Below are 19,311 nucleotides of genomic sequence, written 5' to 3' on the forward strand. Positions count from 1 at the left end.
TAGCTAGAGTATGTACTTGCTTCCAGAAGATTGAACACAAAATAACATAAAATATCAAATATATGCCATACAATGCAGTTATAATATTCAGTAAGCAACATGACTGGAGTGTAAAACACATTTTACATACTGCGTAAATGTCACACATACTCCTTCCCCCTTCTGAAGAAATGGATCATTCCTTCCTCCATCTCTCTCTGCAAACACTGCTTAATAAAGTTCTGTTTAATAAAGTTTGGTGAATTGGTAAAACATTGCAGATGTCATGCAGAGCTGATGTGGTTAGAGATACAGAAGGGGAAGTAAGTGTTCATTTTAGTTACTGATGCAACAGGTTGTTCAATCGGAAGAGAACGACAGTAACGTTTGTCACACAGAATTTGGTCTTTTAAAAGAAACGCTTGTTAAAGTTCATCATGTGGGACGTTCTGCTGCTCTTTTCCAGCATCTGTACAGGTGAGTTTGAGACTCTAAGGACTATTACATGTTTATTTGTCTTTTTTTCTCACATCATCATTAGTCCCATATGAATAATATGTATAAGTTATGTCTCCTGTTCACATTTGTGTTTCAGCTGTTGTTGTAGGAGCTCCAGATACAGTTACAGGACACAGAGGAGAGAGAGTTGAGATCAGATGCTCATATGAATCTGGATATGAATCAAATTCAAAGTATTTTTGTAAAGGCGAGTGTACGATTGGAAATAAAATCATCATGGTTGAATCAGGATCTGCAGCTAAAGACGAGAGATTCTCTCTGACTGACAACACGACGAACAGAGTTTTCACCATCACCATCACTGATCTGAGAACAGAGGATGAAGGACAATACTGGTGTGCTGTGAAGAGGACTTTAAATACTGATGTCTATTCAGAGATTGTGTTGCTTGTTAAAGAGGGTAAGTAATTCATTTTGTTAATAGCAGAAATAATAAACTGCAAGGCAACAGGTCAAGAGTGATTGACCAAGTCATTAATCTTGTAAGTTCACTCATATTGTTCTGTTGAGTTAATGTCTGCTTAGACTCGAGTTTGTTGAATATGAAATACAGCAATAATCCACCAGTGGTTGTGTGTTACAGTGACTTTAATTAATGAGCACAACACAAAAACAGAGTGATAAAAACAGAAATTAAATGTAAGCTTATATGTACTTCAAACTGAATTCAGTGTTTTTAAGTTAAATTCAGTGTCAGTGTTTTAAATTGATCTTTCCTGTGACACTTCAGATAAAAACACCACTGAAGTTTCAACCATCAGCTCTTTTTCAAAAACACAGTTGTATTTCAGCACAACAGAACTGAATCCACAATCAGGTCAGTTCATCAGTCTGTCACACTATATGACTCTTTTTTCTTGAATATTGTGCATCTAAATGTACTTAAAGTATTTAAATATGTTACATGATTCCTTTGAGATGAAATGTGTGTTAAAGGTATGTCCTAAAGACTAAAGATTCAATCCACAGACTTTTTCTCCCTGTTGTTAAAAATGTACAAGTTACTTAGGATAAGAAAGTGTCTTTACAATGAACATAAAATGTAAATGTGGAGCTTCGTTTATGTGTTCATGATCTTACTGCATGAGCGGCTCGTTCACACGTCACTGGTGTTTTTCTCTGTCAGTGTCTCATTTAAAGTTAATCAAATAATATCTAGGATCAAAATATTAAAGAATAATAAAAAGGAACAACAAATCAAATCACTGTTGGAAATGGGGTTTGTGGAGTTGGGAATACAAAATCTCAACTCAAAAACCAAAAATGAGAGAGAGAGGCAAAATCCATTAGCCTCTTAAATAGAGTGTCATAATCAGCACTGGAGTCCCACCCATCAGGGAGGAGCCTCTGTCCCTGCAATCTCACAACACAATACAAAGGAAAAAGGGGCAGGGCTGTAACAATCACATGATCACTGCTTTGAGAGGAAATGAGTTTGATGTGTAGAGGCACATACTGATACTACACATACTACAACTTGCTTTGACATCAACCATAGACAGAAGTGTTTCCTTCTGAAGAGTCGAGGTTTACCATTGTGATTTCACTTCAGTTACACAATATAATGACAATAATACAACACTTTATTATTACTGTGTTTCAGTGCATAATTTAAAACCTTCACCTTATTTTTATTATTCTCAGGTTAGTTAGGTCAAATCTGACCTAAATTTTAAGGATTTTAAAATAAATTCTGTCATTTATTACTCACCCTCATGCCGTTCCACAACCGTAAGATCTTCATCCATCTTCAGAACACAAATTAAGATATTATTGATGAAATCTGATGGCTCAGTGAGGCCTCTATTGAGAGCAAAGCCATTCAAACTCTCAAGGTCCATAAAGGTACTAAAAGCATACAAACCCGATTCCAAAAAAGTTGGGACACTGTACAAATTGTGAATAAAAAAGGAATGCAATAATTTACAATCTCATAAACTTATATTTTATTCACAATAGAATATAGATAACATATCAAATGTTGAAAGTGAGACATTTTGAAATGTCATGCCAAATATTGGCTCATTTTGGATTTCATGAGAGCTACACATTCCAAAAAAGTTGGGACAGGTAGCAATAAGAGGCCGGAAAAGTTAAATGTACATATAAGGAACAGCTGGAGGACCAATTTGCAACTTATTAGGTCAATTGGCAACATGATTGGGTATAAAAAGAGCCTCTCAGAGTGGCAGTGTCTCTCAGAAGTCAAGATGGGCAGAGGATCACCAATTCCCCCAATGCTGCGGCGAAAAATAGTGGAGCAATATCAGAAAGGAGTTTCTCAGAGAAAAATTGCAAAGAGTTTGAAGTTATCATCATCTACAGTGCATAATATCATCCAAAGATTCAGAGAATCTGGAACAATCTCTGTGCGTAAGGGTCAAGGCCAGAAAACCATACTGGATGCCCGTGATCTTCGGGCCCTTAGACGGCACTGCATCACATACAGGAATGCTACTGTAATGGAAATCACAACATGGGCTCAGGAATACTTCCAGAAAACATTGTCGGTGAACACAATCCACCGTGCCATTCGCCGTTGCCGGCTAAAACTCTATAGGTCAAAAAAGAAGCCATATCTAAACATGATCCAGAAGCGCAGGCGTTTTCTCTGGGCCAAGGCTCATTTAAAATGGATTGTGGCAAAGTGGAAAACTGTTCTGTGGTCAGACGAATCAAAATTTGAAGTTCTTTTTGGAAAACTGGGACACCATGTCATCCGGACTAAAGAGGACAAGGACAACCCAAGTTGTTATCAGCGCTCAGTTCAGAAGCCTGCATCTCTGATGGTATGGGGTTGCATGAGTGTGTGTGGCATGGGCAGCTTACACATCTGGAAAGGCACCATCAATGCTGAAAGGTATATCCAAGTTCTAGAACAACATATGCTCCCATCCAGACGTCGTCTCTTTTAGGGAAGACCTTGCATTTTCCAACATGACAATGCCAGACCACATACTGCATCAGTTACAGCATCATGGCTGTGTAGAAGAAGGATCCGGGTACTGAAATGGCCAGCCTGCAGTCCAGATCTTTCACCCATAGAAAACATTTGGCGCATCATAAAGAGGAAGATGTGACAAAGAAGACCTAAGACAGTTGAGCAACTAGAAGTCTGTATTAGACAAGAATGGGACAACATTCCTATTCCTAAACTTGAGCAACTTGTCTCCTCAGTCCCCAGACGTTTGCAGACTGTTATAAAAAGAAGAGGGGATGCCACAAAGTGGTAAACATGGCCTTGTCCCAACTTTTTTGAGATGTGTTGATGCCATGAAATTTAAAATCAACTTATTTTTCCCTTAAAATGATACATTTTCTCAGTTTAAACATTTGATATGTCATCTATGTTGTATTCTGAATAAAATATTGAAATTTGAAACTTCCACATCATTGCATTCCTTTTTTATTCACAATTTGTACAGTGTCCCAACTTTTTTGGAATCGGGTTTGTATTTGAAACAGTTCATGTCAGTTCAGTGGTTCTATCTTAATATTATAAAGCGACAAGAATACTTTTTGTTTTCCAAAAAAACTAAATAACGACTTTTCAACAGTATCTATATGGGACAATTTCAAAACACTGCTTCATGAAGCTTCTGAGCTTTATGAATCTTTTGTTTCGAATTAGTGATTCGGATCTCCTATCAAATGGCTAAACTGCTGAAATCACGTGACTTTGGTGCTCTGATCCACTGATTCGATTCATAAAGCTCTGAAGCAGTGTTTTGAAATCGGCCCATATAGATATTGTTGAAAAGTCGTTATTTTGCTTTTTTGGCGCACAAAAAGTATTCTCGTCACTTTATAATATTAAGGTAGAACCACTGAACTGATTTAAGTACGTTTTTAGTACCTTTATGGACCTTGAGAGTTTCAATGGCTTTCCTCTCAAAAGAGATCTCACTGAGCCATCGGATTTCATCAAAAATATCTTAATTTGTGTTCTGAAGATGAACGAAGGTCTTACGGGTGTGGAACGACATGAGGGTGAGTAATTAATGACAGAATTTTCATTTTTGGGTGAACTAACCCTTTAAGGTCAGACAGGGAGACTTCGCCCTGGTTTGTTCTTGCTCCAATGTTCTGGGAGGCAGACTTTGTCATAAAAATAAAAGTAAATATATATATATATATATATATATTAATCAAGGCAATATCAGCCATGGTTCTGATACTCTTCAGGTGGTCACAAAGCAACATGTTATATTCAAATCTTATATTCATTGGATTATAAATAAAATACTTATGTAGCAGTTACATTGTTACATCACATACATAGCCTACTATATTAGCTAAATACATCAAACAATGAGGCAGGGTCATTGTATTACTATGCATATTACAAATATTACAATAATATATCAATGATCAATGATCAATGATCAAAAAAGATTATTGTTCATTTAACAGTATAATCAGAATCATTACTGTGTAATATCATGTGTTTAGCATTGCGTTCAGACCTGGTTTCTGTTGCTGGCGGTCTGGGTTTGGTTCTGCTGGTTCTGACTCTGTGTTCTGGAACGTTCCTCATCCTGAAAAAGAGGAAAAGGAAATGTGGGACAGGTAATGCTTTGTTTGTGATTATTATTTTATAAGTCCTTTTTTAGTGTATGAATTGACTTAGTCCTTCTCTGTTTTCATTCAGCTTTATTTCAGCAAAATATGCAGCACAATACAGAGGTGGGTGTTCAAATCTCTTTTAGAAGTTCAGTAAATATGATTGTTTATTGATCAATAGAGAGTATTATCTTTGTAAACTAGTAAATTATTGACTGTTTTTCAGACTGACCGCATGTTTGAAGAGATTCACAACAGTGATGACGCCTCGGTAACATCTTCATCTAATCAGACGCCTGCATCACACCTCAACAACCACCCAGAAGTCTCTGCTGTTTACACCACAGTAACCAATCAGCAGCCTGATTCAAACTCTGGTCACACCCACTCGACCAATCAGGTGACAGATACAGACTGTGATTATTATGCTAATATGAAGTCACCTGACCCAACACAGGACAGCAGGACAGAACTGATCTACGTGACAGCAATACATCCACAAAACATCTCGACATATCCACAAAACAACGCAAGAAATGAGGGTGTAATATATTCAACAATAAAACACAAATAAAAAGAGACTGGTAAAATCTACATGGGTTTAATGAGTCAATATTTTTACATACTTTTGTGTACAAAACAGTTAATAAAGTGTATAATGTATTAAAAAAAGGTCATAATTATGCTTTCACAAGCTGCTAACAACAACAAATAAATGAATATAATTTTAATATTTTTTGTAACTAACCTTATTTGCAGTTAAAGCAAATCAAGTCTTTTTAAGTCTCCTCTCCTGTAGCCGCTGTGTGAAGTGATTCTGTCATGTTATGGAGCATCGGTTTTTGTATACATTTCAATCAAAACTCCACAAAGAATCCTATAGATTTACTTTTGCTGTAATATTGTGCTGTCCTATTGAGGGGGCCACAGAATAAGAAATCTTTGAACTCCACTTTTATGTCTTTGAATTGGGATGCAGCTAATATTAAATGCACATTTGAAACAGTTTATTGTACAGGTAAGTTAAGTGTAATCCTAAACAAATGTGCAGGTGCATTGTAAAACATGCAAATACAGACAGCAGCTCGCACACCACATGAAGAAACATTCAGTGCAGAAACTTGCGGTCAATGCTGTCCTGTGATTTATTAAGAAAATAGCTTAAAAATGGAAAAGTTCTAGCATATTTTCCTTTCTGTTTTTGAAGTAGCTTAAACCCACACTATTAGTAGAGAGATGCTGCACAGATAATTCATACATGCTTTTTCACTAATGCATTCAAATAAATGTAATCTTGTCTGATTTAGAACAGACCAGAAATCTGTAAGAAATATAACAACCCATAGACAAAATAATTGGTAAATATAAGCTGTTATGTTGACTCCGACAGCCTCGTCAACAGCACGCGACATGTGGCATGGTTGCAAAGCATTCCCATCTCATGTTTTTTGTGAATTACGTCATCAGTGATTGGTCGCCGTCAACATGACTTTATTTACATAAGAGTCGACTTGAAAAAATCTGAGGTCTTTCAACCCCTAATACACATGCATTCACTAACTATAAATTCCACTGTCAAAGGTGCTCAGCTGTTTTAATCCTTAAATACCTTCATAACATCTCGCCCTCTACAGGTGATGTCAAAGCACTACACAGAGCTTCATAAATCTCCAAGTAAACGACTCAGTTTGACTGAAATCAGCTGAAAAGAGACGGTGAACTCACAAAAAGACTCTTATAGTTTCACTATCAATGTATGGCCTTGGTCACGTCAATTACACTCTTGTTTGCTTGATAAATAACTTCATTCTCAGGTGAATGTTCAGGCAGATTTCATATTGACCTGTCCTGTGGTGTGATGTTTTATACTCCATATGAAACTATTTTGAACAGCATTTTGCTCATTACATTAATATTTAAAGATAGTTCAGGAGCATTTAAAATGAACTAGTGAAGGTTAGAAGGGATTAAAACTCCAAAGAAAATCATATTCAGTTTGTCAGAGTAAATGTGCTCTTTTATGATGTCCTGTAGAGCTGATGTGGTCAGAGAGGCAGGAAGCGGAAGGAAATGTTAATTTTAGCTGCTGATGCTGCATGTTGTTCACTGTGAGAACGACAGTAACGTTTGTCACACAGAATTTGGTGTTTTATTTTAGCGAAACGCTTGTAAAAGTTCATCATGTGGGACGTTCTGCTCTTTTCCAGCATCTGTACAGGTGAGTTTGAGACTCTGAGCTCTTTTACACACAGTTTGACATGATCTCTTGTTTTTCCACTGTTATCACATGATCTACATAATCATTCTGTTTCAGCTGTTGTTGTAGGAGCTGCAGATACAGTTACAGGACACAGAGGAGAGAGAGTTGAGATCAGATGCTCATATGAATCTGGATATGAATCAAATTCAAAGTATTTTTGTAAAGGCGAGTGCATCATTGGATTTAAAAACATCATGGTTAAATCAGGATCTGCAGCTAAAGACGAGAGATTCTCTCTGACTGACGACACGACGAACAGAGTTTTCACCGTCACCATCACTGATCTGAGAACAGAGGATGAAGGACAATACTGGTGTGCTGTGAAGAGGACTTTGTCTTTAACTGATGTCTATTCAGAGATTTTGTTGCAGATTAAACAGGGTAAGTGATTAATTTTATTAGAAGTGTAGCTAGAAGACAACAGAACAAATTAATGTAATATGTATTTTAAACTGAATTTAGTGTGACTGATTTTAAGTTGATCTTTCCTGTCATCCATCAGATAAAAAGACCACTGAGGTTTCAACAATCAGTCCATTTTCAAAAACTTCATCATCATATTTCAGTACAACAGAACTGAATCCACAATCAGGTCAGTTCATCTGTCTGTCGCTCTTTATGACTATATTTGAATATGATGCATGTATATATCAGTTTAAAGACATTAAATGTGTGTTACATGTCATGTCTCACATTCAGGGTCTGTCATCTACGTCTGTGTTGGGTTAGTCATCATGGTGATCGTCTTCCTCATTGCGCTGACGGTGTTGTGCAAACAGAAAAAGAGCAAGAATTTACCAAAAGTTACACAATTAGGACTTCCCCAGCATGGTCAGCATGGATCACACACAAACACACACTCATTTACTTAGAGATTCTAAATGGCAATATGCCATAGGCTTTTAAAGGTGCTGTATGTACATTTTATTTTTATTTTACTTAAGCATAAAAATGACAAAATACATTTGCAGATATTTAGGAAACATGCCAAGTTTACATACTTGTTTCTCTGAAAAAAAAAAAAAAAGCAATGCTACAGCCAGTTATTTGAAATGTGCCTGCCATGTCTGTTCCTGTCTTTCTGATCCCGCCCACTAACAGTTTACCCAATAGTATTTTGACACCCTGGGTTGCCAAACACAGCATATTTCAGTCATGCAAGCCAGCAGATGAACTGGGTCAGAGACAGATTCAGAGATAGATTCTTCTCATAGATTCTACCCAACATAAATTTATTCGCATCCATCTAAAAAGCTATTTTAGATAAATCAACTCCTTAATTTACAATTACAATTATAATTGAATGAGTTACAATTTACAATTGCACTTGTTCATGTCCTCAATCTGGCAACCCGCGTGAACGTAGAGTCTGAGGAGGAGGGGGAAAGGGAAATAACTTCATCTAATATTTTGAATGTGGACTGCAGTACCCATTTAAACCACAGTCTGTCAATATTACATACTGCTCCTTTAAATGCAGCTATAAATACCATCTTAATCCCACTACAATAAAACATCCTAATGCCAACAGAAAATGTTGTAATACTTTGTTTTAACTAGATCTCATGAGAACTAGATCAGATTGATCTAGATTGTTTCAGATCTCATTTTTTTTTTTTTTTTTTTTTTTTTAGAAATAATGTAAACGTAAACATAAACTTCAGCCAGCAATTTACCAAAATGTAAAATAGTTACAAATTGCCATGAGAGTGTGTTTTTACAAATAAGGTAATCATGGATGTCCAAAATAGGAGGATTTGACAGGTTTATCTCACTTTATTTAGGGGACCAAAATCCCCTAAAAAATGATTAAGCAGTTAACACAAGTTTCTCTCTTCACTTTCTAACATTTAATGTTTGAATATTAATTCTTCCCATGTTTTGACAGTCTCCGTCGGGCTTTTGCCTTTGAATACAACCGCTGAGAACACTGCAGAGGTGAGTGATGATGATCTTATGTTTATGAGCTCCTGAAAACACCTGCCTGAAGGTCTTTATGATTGTTGCTCATTGGTTTGGAGCTGCCGACTCTGGACGTCTTTCTCCTGCTCACCAGCATCCAAAACTCAACATATATCTTCTAGTGATAACAAATAATGTTGCGGTGTACAAATGTGTCAGGGTTTGGAAGATAAAATTAATTCTTTTGCAGGACATTGACTGGAATGACCATAATTATCAGGAAACCAGCGAGTTTCAGTGCAAGAACAAAGACATCTCTACTATCTACACTACAGCAGAAAGTCCAGATGATTCTCATATCTACTCCACTGCAGATGCACTAGATGATTCAAATAAACCAGATTATTCAACAATCTACTCCACTGCAGATAATCCAGAAGATTCAACAATCTACTCCATTACAGATAAACCAGATGATTTCACAATCTACTCAAATGCAGATAAACCAGACTCAACCGTCTACTCAACAGTAGATAAGCCAGTTTCAACCATCTACTCAAAGGCAGAGTCCAGATGATCCAAAGATCTTCTCAACTTCAGAAAGTCCAATGATCCAATGATCTTCTCAACTTCATACTGACCAAATGATCCAATGGTCTTAAACTTCAGATGATATAATGATCTTCTAAACTTAAGATTGGCCGTATCATCCAATGATCTTCTCAACTTCAAATTCACCAGATGATCCAATGACCTTCTAAACTTAAGACTGACCAGATGATCAAATGATCTTCTCAACTTCAGAAAGTCCAGATGATCTAATGATCTTCTAAACTTAAGATTGATCGTATCATCCAATGATCTTCTCAACTTCAAATTCACCAGATGATCCAATGACCTTCTAAAGTTGAAATTGACCAGATGACCCGATGATCTTCTCAACCTCAGAAAGTCCAGATGATCTAATGATCTACTCAACAGTAGATCGACTGCCTCTCAGCATCTTAATGTAGTGGAAACTGAACCCACAATGCAACAGTGATGGGACAAAAAAATCCCAAATTTTAAGAAGACATTTTACATATATCAGGGTTTAAATAATGTCCTCATCTGCTTGACTTTGATATAGACAGTCAGTCCATATCTATGTTCTTCAGCTTTTGTAGGTTTATTGTGAATTTATTTCATTCTTTTACTATTATATTGTTTGTTACACAATGAGCAGTAGCAAAAGTTGTATGTTATATTATGCACATTACATGTGTTATTTGTTTATTTATGTGAAATACAGACAATGTTGTATTTTATCATATGGGTTTACAGGGATATAGCTCAATGAATTTAATTAAACATAATTAAACAGTATGTTTATGGCAGTTGTCTTACACTGGAGTGACACACAATGAAGTGTTTTGACTTATTACATGACAAGGAAATAGACACAGAGAGACATAAACTCAAAAGATCCTCACAGCTCTTTTCAAGTCAATATAGATGAATCTTCAGTATATGGACAAATGACTTTATACTTTATTTCTCTTCAGGTAAATGTGTCTTCTTATTGAATAAATGTAATTAATTCAACTCTAATCATTAACTAAAAACATGAGCTTAATGGTCGCTTGATTTTTAGCATGCATGCTGTAAAGTGTGAGTGTGTTTTCTGTAGTTTCTGCAGAACTGAAACAATCCATGTGGAAATTGAGGGTTTTCTTTGAATACGAGAGACGGGAAGTAAACTGAAATTGTGAGAAGTGTGTTCGGTTAACTACTTCATGTTACTAATGAAGGTTTTTTCATTCAAAAGCCACAAGGAATAAAGAGGAACTCGTGCCACATAGCTCACAGTATGAGATGAGTCTTTATCAACAAAACACTTTATAAGTCAATAGTTCTGTGTTCTGATTGCTTCTAAAGCTGTTTAGTCTGAACCTGACACAGAGCAGCAGAAGACAAAAGCAGAGGTCACAAGAACACAAGTCTGCATCTCATCACATTCATGACAAAAACACAACCAGAAACTACCTGAAACACACCAAAAGCTTCAACAGATCATTTAATAAGAGAGAAGAATGAAGATCATCTCAACATTCACACTACTGATGATTCCTGGTAAGTATCTGAAGAAATCAGCTGGTCTCATTTAAGCCTCATAAGGGAAATTTTTAATACATTTTATTTTGATCTGTTGTAGGAGTCGTGAGCTCCATCAGCGTGACAGGATATCCAGGAGGAAAAGTCAACATCACATGCAAATATGATGAAGAGTATACATTAAATATAAAGTATTTTTGTAAAGGTCGGTGGGCAACATGCTCTGACCGCATCAGAAGTGATAAGAAAGATAAATGGGTTAATTCTGGAAGATTCTCTCTGTATGACAACACAAGATCAGCAGCTTTCTATGTGACCATCAGAAATCTGAGTCAATGGGATTCTGGAACATACTATTGTGCAGTCGATAAATATGGGATAGATTTCCACACCGAAGTGAACCTGAAAGTTGGAACAGGTGAGTAACTGAAATGCACTTAACCCATATTCTGACCATGACCATCACAAATGCTGTTATTTTTGTAGGTAATTTGGTGCACAAATTATACTTTCTGACCCTATTGGCTGATATTTGCTCTTGTTTACTTACTTAATTTTAAGATTTTTCATTTTGCATCTCAAGTAAATGAATCTTGAATTAAGAATGTCAAGTCTCTTTTTTATTTCTAAAGCCCTTTATACAGTAGAGATCGTAATAATAGATTATATAATAGTAGATTCACAGAAATAAACAGAAAAGCAACAGAATCAATGATGCAAACTTCATCAAATATGAGACAAATTCAAATTCTGTAAAACGGCTATATAAAGACAATAGTGTCATTATTCAGCTAAAGTTAGTGTTGGTTCAGATTCAGTACAATGTAAAATTAATTGCAAGCAGCTCTACTGAAGACACTGGTGTTGTTATCAAGTTCAGACGTGTAGATATTTGTGTTGTCAAACAAAAAAGATACTGAGGAAGAACAACTATTATTTTAAGCGATTTGGTGCACAAATCACATTAAAGTGCAAATGTCGGCACTAAGATAAAGACTTTATTAGTCAAAATGAAATTCAGAACAAATATAAAGTTCAGTCATGAAACTCTAACAATCGCTGATTGGTTCTTTCAGTACTGCGACACCAACCAAACGGAGGTACTTCCTCATTTACGTAGCTTTATTTATATCATATCCTAGCTGCGATCAGCACGCTGCACAATATGAGAACCATCCAAACCTCCTCCCCGGTGCCACCTGTAGAGATCTGCTAAGGGGGTTCTATCATTCTTCAGCAGCCTTTCCTTTGTTGTTATTTTGACTAAACTGAACAATTATGTATTTGCTCAGCAGCAGCAGCATAGCAGACCTCGTTCGCCAAAATCAAGCCTATGTACATTCCGTGCTCCATGCTAATACAATGCTGGTTGAAATCTGTTCACCCCGAGAGTTGTCATGATTGAACTGCAGATACAATATTAGCTCAAATGTGTTTCAGATGTTTTGATCTTCTGTTTTCTCAGATCCGTTTTTGATCATCGGTCTGTCTGTCGCTCCAGTTTTGATCATCATGTCATGCAAAGTGATTCACTGCAAGAAGCGTCAGACTCGAGGTCTCTCCACAAAGCCCTCTGATCCTCTGGTTTATACTATTCCAGAATTACCCATAAACCCCTCTGATTCTTCTAACACGGTTTAATCTACTACCGCAGAGGTCTTCAACCCTACTCCTGGGGACCCACTGTCCTGCAGAGTTTAGCTCCAACCCTAATCAAACACACCTGAACCAGCTAATCAAGCTCTTCTGGATTGCTTGAAAATCACAGGCAGGTGTGCTGAAGCAGGTTGGAAATAAATTTTGCAGGACAGTGGGTACCCAGGAGCAGGGTTGAAGACCTCTGTACTACCAAATTACCAATAAACCCTTCAGAGTCTGAATGAAGAAGGATGTTCAGATTGTAAAATGGTGAGCGTCAGTCAGTGATTACAGCAAATACATGTTAGTGATAAACCGTTTTCAGATTGTTATTTGCTCAATAAACACAACTTCTTACTAGTGATTTATGTAATTAGCTCAATAAACTTATCCTAAATTTGCATGTATTGTTTGTGTATAACTAAGAACAAAATTTTCAAAAAAATCACTTTCGCGATCAAAGGGGCAGGGGCTCAAGCCCCCAGGAGTTGGGCTTGGCCCCTTAGTTCCAGTGAAAGGAACTCTTAATGCTTCAGCATACCAAGACATTTTGGACATTTTCATGCTCTTAACTTTGTGGGAACAGTTTGGGGATGGCCCCTTCCTGTTCCAACATGACTGCGCACTAGTGCACAAAGCAAGGTCCATAAAGACATGGATGAGCGAGTTTGGTGTGGAGGAACTTGACTGTCCTGCACAGAGTCCTGACCTCAACCCGACAGAACACCTTCGGGATGGATTAGAGTGGAGACTGCGAGCCAGGCCTTCTCGTCAACATCACTGCCTGACCTCACAAATGCGCTTCTAGAAGAATGGTCAAAAATTCCCTTAAACACACTTCTAAACTTTGTGGAAAGCCTTCCCAGAAGAGTTGAAGCTGTTATAGCTGCAATGGATGGGCCAACTCCAAATTAAACCCTACGGATTAAGAATGGGATGTCATTGAAGTTCATGTGCATTTAAAGGCAGGCGTCCCTAAACTTTTGGCTATATATAAAAGGGAGGCCAGCTAGTAGTTGCTGTGCGAGTAAACCTCACTCTTCTGATCTCAAGAGATGCTATAGCAACTCACGGTAGAGGTGCAGCCTTTAGCCTCCTTGTTAGAGCGTCCAACTCCCACGCTGGAGACCCAGGTTTGAGGCCATCACAAAGCAGGGCGAGTAAGACCTGGGTGAGGGGTTACATATATATCAGTGTGCAGGGAAATTTCTCATACCCATTCTTTTGAAGTGTAGTCCCGAAAAATCTTCATTTGAAGGGCTATCTGGCCCTTCCCCTTACCCCTCAGCCAAAAGAGAATCAAGACACCCCTACCCTTTCATGTGAGCGTGCAAAACAAAGGGGTAGGGGACAGAGAAGGAGTAAAATGGGATTGGGCCTTAGTACATTGATCAAAGCAAAGCTGTTTATTGTTGAAGATCATTATTTTTCACAAGTGTATTGAAGGATTACGTTTGTGTTGCTAGTTTGGAGTTATGATCACTGTGGGGTATCTGTTAGAATGCACGAGTCTTTGTTCTCCATTTATGTTCACTTTATTCCAGCTTGCTTCTTTCAGGTTACAGGTGGACAGACATGTGGTTCTACATAAGGAACTAATAATAAATAATAGATTTTCTTAGTACAGTCAAAACAAGCATTACTCAGTAACAAAAATACAGCAAATAGTTATTAGATTGTCTTGTAATAGAAATATTCAATAGACAATAATATGCTCTTAAAGAAAACTATATGCAAGCATCAAACTGTACCACACGTCCTCACTTGTAATAACAGTAATAACAGTAAATAGTCCTACTTCTAGAGCAAAACAACAAATACTTAACGATACTTAATGATAATTACAATACAAGGCGTAAATGGTAGAATTAACTGTATACATCGCATTTATTCTTTTTTTTTTTTTTTTTTTTTTTAAACTGGTTATGTCTGTTGTACTTCCCTACATGCTCTTTTATTCATATATTTCCACTCCCACACCCAGTTACACTTACAGTTACACACACACACACACACACACACACACACACAAATCTTACTGGCTGTTATGTATGTTTTGTTGGTCTTTGTATTTTGCATTTAATTTCTCGTCTGTAAATATTGTAATTGTCTGTTTGCATAATAATAATAATAATAATAATAAAAACTAAAAAAAAAAACTTAAAAAAAAAAAACTATACATCGCAAACTGACAGTAAACAGAAAATGCTGCGTCATTCAGTCATCCAATGGCGAACAGTAAACGGCCTGAATGCACAATAAAGTTTCTCATCCTCACAAAACATTATATATATATATATATATATATATATATATATATATATATATAATGTATAATTATAATGATACTTACAGTTTTCTACACGCACAAATCCACCAAAGCAAGATTTAACAGTATGAACAACACTTAAAGAGCTGGTTTCCTTCTGCCTGTCGCTCCACCACAAACTAAAAACAACTTTTGTCTGAACGTGAGTAAAGGCGGGTGCACACTGTACGATTTATAATAGTCCTTTACGATTGTTCCTTGTCAGACTGTACGAACATGATCGTCATGTCACACTGTGGGATCTCAGCTGTCCTACAGACCTTAATGCACCAGAGAAACAAGCGCGCCTCCATCTTTATAATATTGTCTTTGAACTTCCGTTTTTGCGGTAGCTCTGTATATTTCTATGGCATCGCTGTTGAAGAATAATTAGCTGGTGAAGTGTATTTACTTGTTGTAGAGTTAATTAAAGTTGTCGTGAGCATTGTAATATTTAAAGCAGATGTCTTAACAAATGTCAGTAGACCCAGAAGATTTTAAAACGAGCAGTTCATTTATAAATACGTAAGATCGCTGTGGAAATACAAACCGGAAGTCAAAAGACAACGAGCGCAGCGCTGAAAAGGGGCGGGGCTACATAAGGTCTATATGTCAGACTGTAGGACAGTCAAGACCGGGTGTGCCTCATACGTCGTGAAAAGTGAAGCTGCGGGCTCTTTGATCGCCCCCTGGTGGCTGGATGGAGTACAGGTCATAAACCTCGCCCTCTCCATTCAAACGAATGGGAATGAGTCAAAACAAAAAAATAAATTACGCTTTAAATAAAGTTTTCCGAAAGATGGTTTTGGTAATTTAATTTAGTTGTTATCATGCTGATATATATTCAATTGTTTGTTTTTGTGATAAGTTTGATTTTAGCTAGGAATTTGATGCTATAGAAACAAGGCGTGTCGTCATGATTGACAGTTGTGACTGACAGTTGTGACTGACAGCTTCTCTGAGGACTGTCGGAGCTTCGAGGGGAGATTGAAGATATATAACTATTAATTTTTGATTTCTGTGTTGTTTCACACCAACAAAATGAGTTGTTCAGCAGTAAACTGTCCTGACCGACCTACAGGATCTGACGGATCACTAAACTTTTTTCGGTAACGTTAAATGTGGGCGTTATAAGCTAATTAATAAATGTTATTAACTAAGATAACACACTAGCGTTAGCCATGACGGGAAAAAGCAGGTGATCATTATCTGGCAGTTACTAATTATTTTTATGGGTATAAAATAATAATTAGCAGGACAAAACTAATGATAGCCTACTCTAATTAATTATAGAGCACTGTCTACAGCAATCGATCTCCTGTAACGTTAGTTCAAAATTTAAAAAGGCAGGACCGTTTCTGGCATTTTAGAGTTGTTTCTAGTGGCATATTATATTGAGTTTATCTACTCAATTTGCTGTTTCAAAAATATTATTGCTCTAGAAACAGAATAGCCTATTATTTTATAGGTAGAATTTTAAATTGTGTATAACTTATATAAATTTTATATTATATAAAAGCCTATTTAAAATACATAAATGATGACGCAGTCGTCTAGGCGGAAGTTTGATACCGCGACCGCCTCTTGAAAAACGAAGACAATTTGACGTTCGTCGTAGAAGACAATTTGACGTTCGTCGTAGAACTCACACTAGCGATCAAAGACTACAGATTTTTGTCTAGGATTATAGGAATCTTTTAGGATTCTCAAAATTTGTCTCAGATGACCAAATCGTGGCCAAAATCACAGTGTGCACCCGCTTCAATTCAGGCAGGTATACAATAACAGTCAGTCGGCGCCCTGACTTGCACTTTCCTTTCCGACAACATGCATCTGCTTACATATGGAACTGCTCGATTTTGCTGCTTCGCCTGTTTTGATCAGGAGATTCTGTACTCATTCAGAAGATGTGTAATAGCATATAACAGTGAAAATGCAGAAAGGCAGAAAATCTCGCAGGGAAGCATTTTCTCATAAGTCGTCAGTGGCAGGGAAAGAAATGTAATTGTTGTTAAAAAGGATCCTGTGAATTCATTGATGTTAACTAACTTATGATATACTAATTAAATTAGTATGTGAATGATGTGTAAATTAAGTCTTCAATTTGTCTCTGTTAATGTGATGTTTGGAGTTATTAAAAGTTCACCTTAAAGTGTAATTGAGATCTTACTGTAACGTATAGCCTACCAGTATGGCTGAAAATTTTGTTTCTGGGCCTTACAGTTCAAAAGTTATTAGCATAAACACAATTTTGAACTTTCCAGTGAATGGTTTTTATTGGTTGCTTTAGATTCCACAGCAGAAGAAGACTAACAATAACAATAGATGCCAAAATTAGCCCCTGATTAGCCTTCTGTTTAGTTCAGAGAGCTATGCTATACTGCGCCCTCTAGAGTTGATGTTCAATTGTTCAACACTACAGGTCACAGTCTACATTGGCCTGTTGCACAAAGCCGGTTTCAGTTTCTACCCAGGTAAGTTCAAGATTAATTTGAGCAAACTCTGTTTTTTTTTCGGGCTTATGAAGGTGGATTGTTTTTAGCGGGTTTCATTGCTATACTTACGCTACATGGCTGACCAGCTCCGGAGCAGGTTTTATTCTGAGTTGGAGATCACAAACCCAAACTCGACCAATCAGCTGTGAGTAAAGTGACATGTATCTGATGCAATAAAGCCACTCCCCCTGTATCTCTCGCTCCAAATTAAATCAGTTTATAGTGAAAACATTTTAGAGACAAAATTGCTCAACATTTGCTGTTATTCATTATATTTATATTACATAAACTTATGAATAATTCATTACATATTCATATAATTAGGCCTATTATGTTAATTGAGAATATTAAACTTTGCTTTTAAATTAAAATAAATATAATACATGCATAATATATAAAGCTTTTAAAAAGATTAAGCATACATGTATTCTTTTGAGCTCTTTGTGAAACTATATTAATTATTTGGTCTATTTGTTTGATTCACATGCATTGATATAGTCAGATATTTTCTTTCAGCTTCCTTCTCAAACTTTCACTGCAGCACCAGTGTTTATTCCTGCTTTGTAAATGCGTTTAATTTCATATTTTTCATAACGATCTCTTAGTCTTCGGAAGAGACATGAACGAGAAGTGAATCAAACTGTTGTTCTCCTTGTTCCGTGTGTTTGGCTGGATTAAACCTGAGTTGACAGAGAAAGTTTATACCGAGCGTTGTGCAACAGTTGATCCTGATCTAAACCAGGTTGGATTTATCTGGATTTGTCAACTCCAAACCTACTCTGAAACTCAGAGGTTGTTCAACTAGCTTCATGCAACAGGCCACATGTGTCTTTGAATCTTATGTACTGTAGCAAATCTTAATCTAAAAAAATGACTGAAATTTGTTGTAAACAGTGAACTCAAGAAAAATATTTTATTTTTGTTCATTCATATTAATAATGTAAACATAGAGAACATGCTTTTTGTCAATGTAATGATTTCCAGGGCCCGTTTCAATAAGGAGGTTCAACCAACTCTGAGTTAAAACTTGAACTCTGAGTTAGAGTTTCCCATCTCAGGTTAAGTTGAGTTTTCGGTTTCAGAACAGCTGAATTGAGTTAGTTCAGTCAACTCTGAGTAGATTACTCTGAATTAAACATGTGCACCATGACTATGAAAAGACATGATCAATGGAGCTCCAATATTATGATTAACTTATTATATTATTAAGTTTAATTCTTAATCACTGTTATAATATCAGAGGTGAAAACTGGCAGAGCAGAAAGTTATTGAACTAATATTAATTTCCATGGTATCCCACGGTCCAAAAAAAAAAAAAAAGTATAAAAGTATAATTCAATCAGGTAAAGCTTTAAGCATAAAAGGCTAATGGATGTAGGCTACATGACATTACATACATTTGACATATTAAATAAATGTTATTCAGTATCTATGTTACTTCCAGAGGACGCAGCAAGATCAAGTAAATGTCATTCATCAGATTAGCCTCATTTAAACTGATTTTTACACCACAGTAGAGTTGGATGTGGTTAAAGATACAGAAGGGGAAGGAA

The 19,311-nt window shown here is 36.5% G+C and overlaps 3 protein-coding genes across 18 annotated transcripts in view; all 3 read left to right on the forward strand.

Annotated features, from left to right (window-relative positions):
• The window catches only part of LOC127508350 (CMRF35-like molecule 8), a 46,016-nt gene extending 32,660 nt beyond the window's left edge, over nucleotides 1-13,356 (forward strand). The window contains exons 5-11 of one of the 2 annotated variants that reach the window (XM_051886191.1): nucleotides 7,376-7,702; nucleotides 7,824-7,913; nucleotides 8,021-8,152; nucleotides 9,210-9,259; nucleotides 9,474-11,335; nucleotides 11,418-11,735; nucleotides 12,783-13,356. In XM_051886191.1, coding sequence (XP_051742151.1) covers nucleotides 7,376-7,702; nucleotides 7,824-7,913; nucleotides 8,021-8,152; nucleotides 9,210-9,259; nucleotides 9,474-9,800 — 926 coding nt within the window. In that variant the 3' untranslated portion in view covers nucleotides 9,801-11,335; nucleotides 11,418-11,735; nucleotides 12,783-13,356. The remainder of the gene's footprint in view (nucleotides 1-7,375; nucleotides 7,703-7,823; nucleotides 7,914-8,020; nucleotides 8,153-9,209; nucleotides 9,260-9,473; nucleotides 11,336-11,417; nucleotides 11,736-12,782) is intronic. The other variant, XM_051886207.1, reaches the window with a different exon arrangement.
• The window catches only part of LOC127508426 (CMRF35-like molecule 7), a 53,434-nt gene that overhangs the window by 21,593 nt on the left and 12,530 nt on the right, over nucleotides 1-19,311 (forward strand). For 2 of the 13 annotated variants that reach the window (XM_051886321.1, XM_051886336.1), the window contains exons 1-3: nucleotides 260-456; nucleotides 575-898; nucleotides 1,229-1,315. In XM_051886321.1, coding sequence (XP_051742281.1) covers nucleotides 417-456; nucleotides 575-898; nucleotides 1,229-1,315 — 451 coding nt within the window. In that variant the 5' untranslated portion in view covers nucleotides 260-416. Of the gene's footprint in view, nucleotides 1-253; nucleotides 457-574; nucleotides 899-1,228; nucleotides 1,316-4,950; nucleotides 5,068-5,149; nucleotides 5,185-5,287; nucleotides 5,793-19,311 lie in introns of those variants that run through there. The other 11 variants (XM_051886386.1, XM_051886395.1, XM_051886319.1 and 8 more) reach the window with 9 other exon arrangements.
• The window catches only part of LOC127508470 (CMRF35-like molecule 3), a 39,655-nt gene continuing 20,610 nt past the window's right edge, over nucleotides 267-19,311 (forward strand). For all 3 annotated transcript variants that reach the window (XM_051886507.1, XM_051886485.1, XM_051886462.1), the window contains exon 1: nucleotides 267-346. The gene's annotated coding sequence lies outside the window, so the exon portion shown is untranslated. The remainder of the gene's footprint in view (nucleotides 347-19,311) is intronic.

This window comes from Ctenopharyngodon idella, chromosome 1 (assembly GCF_019924925.1).
Source record: "Ctenopharyngodon idella isolate HZGC_01 chromosome 1, HZGC01, whole genome shotgun sequence".
Taxonomy (NCBI): domain Eukaryota; kingdom Metazoa; phylum Chordata; class Actinopteri; order Cypriniformes; family Xenocyprididae; genus Ctenopharyngodon; species Ctenopharyngodon idella.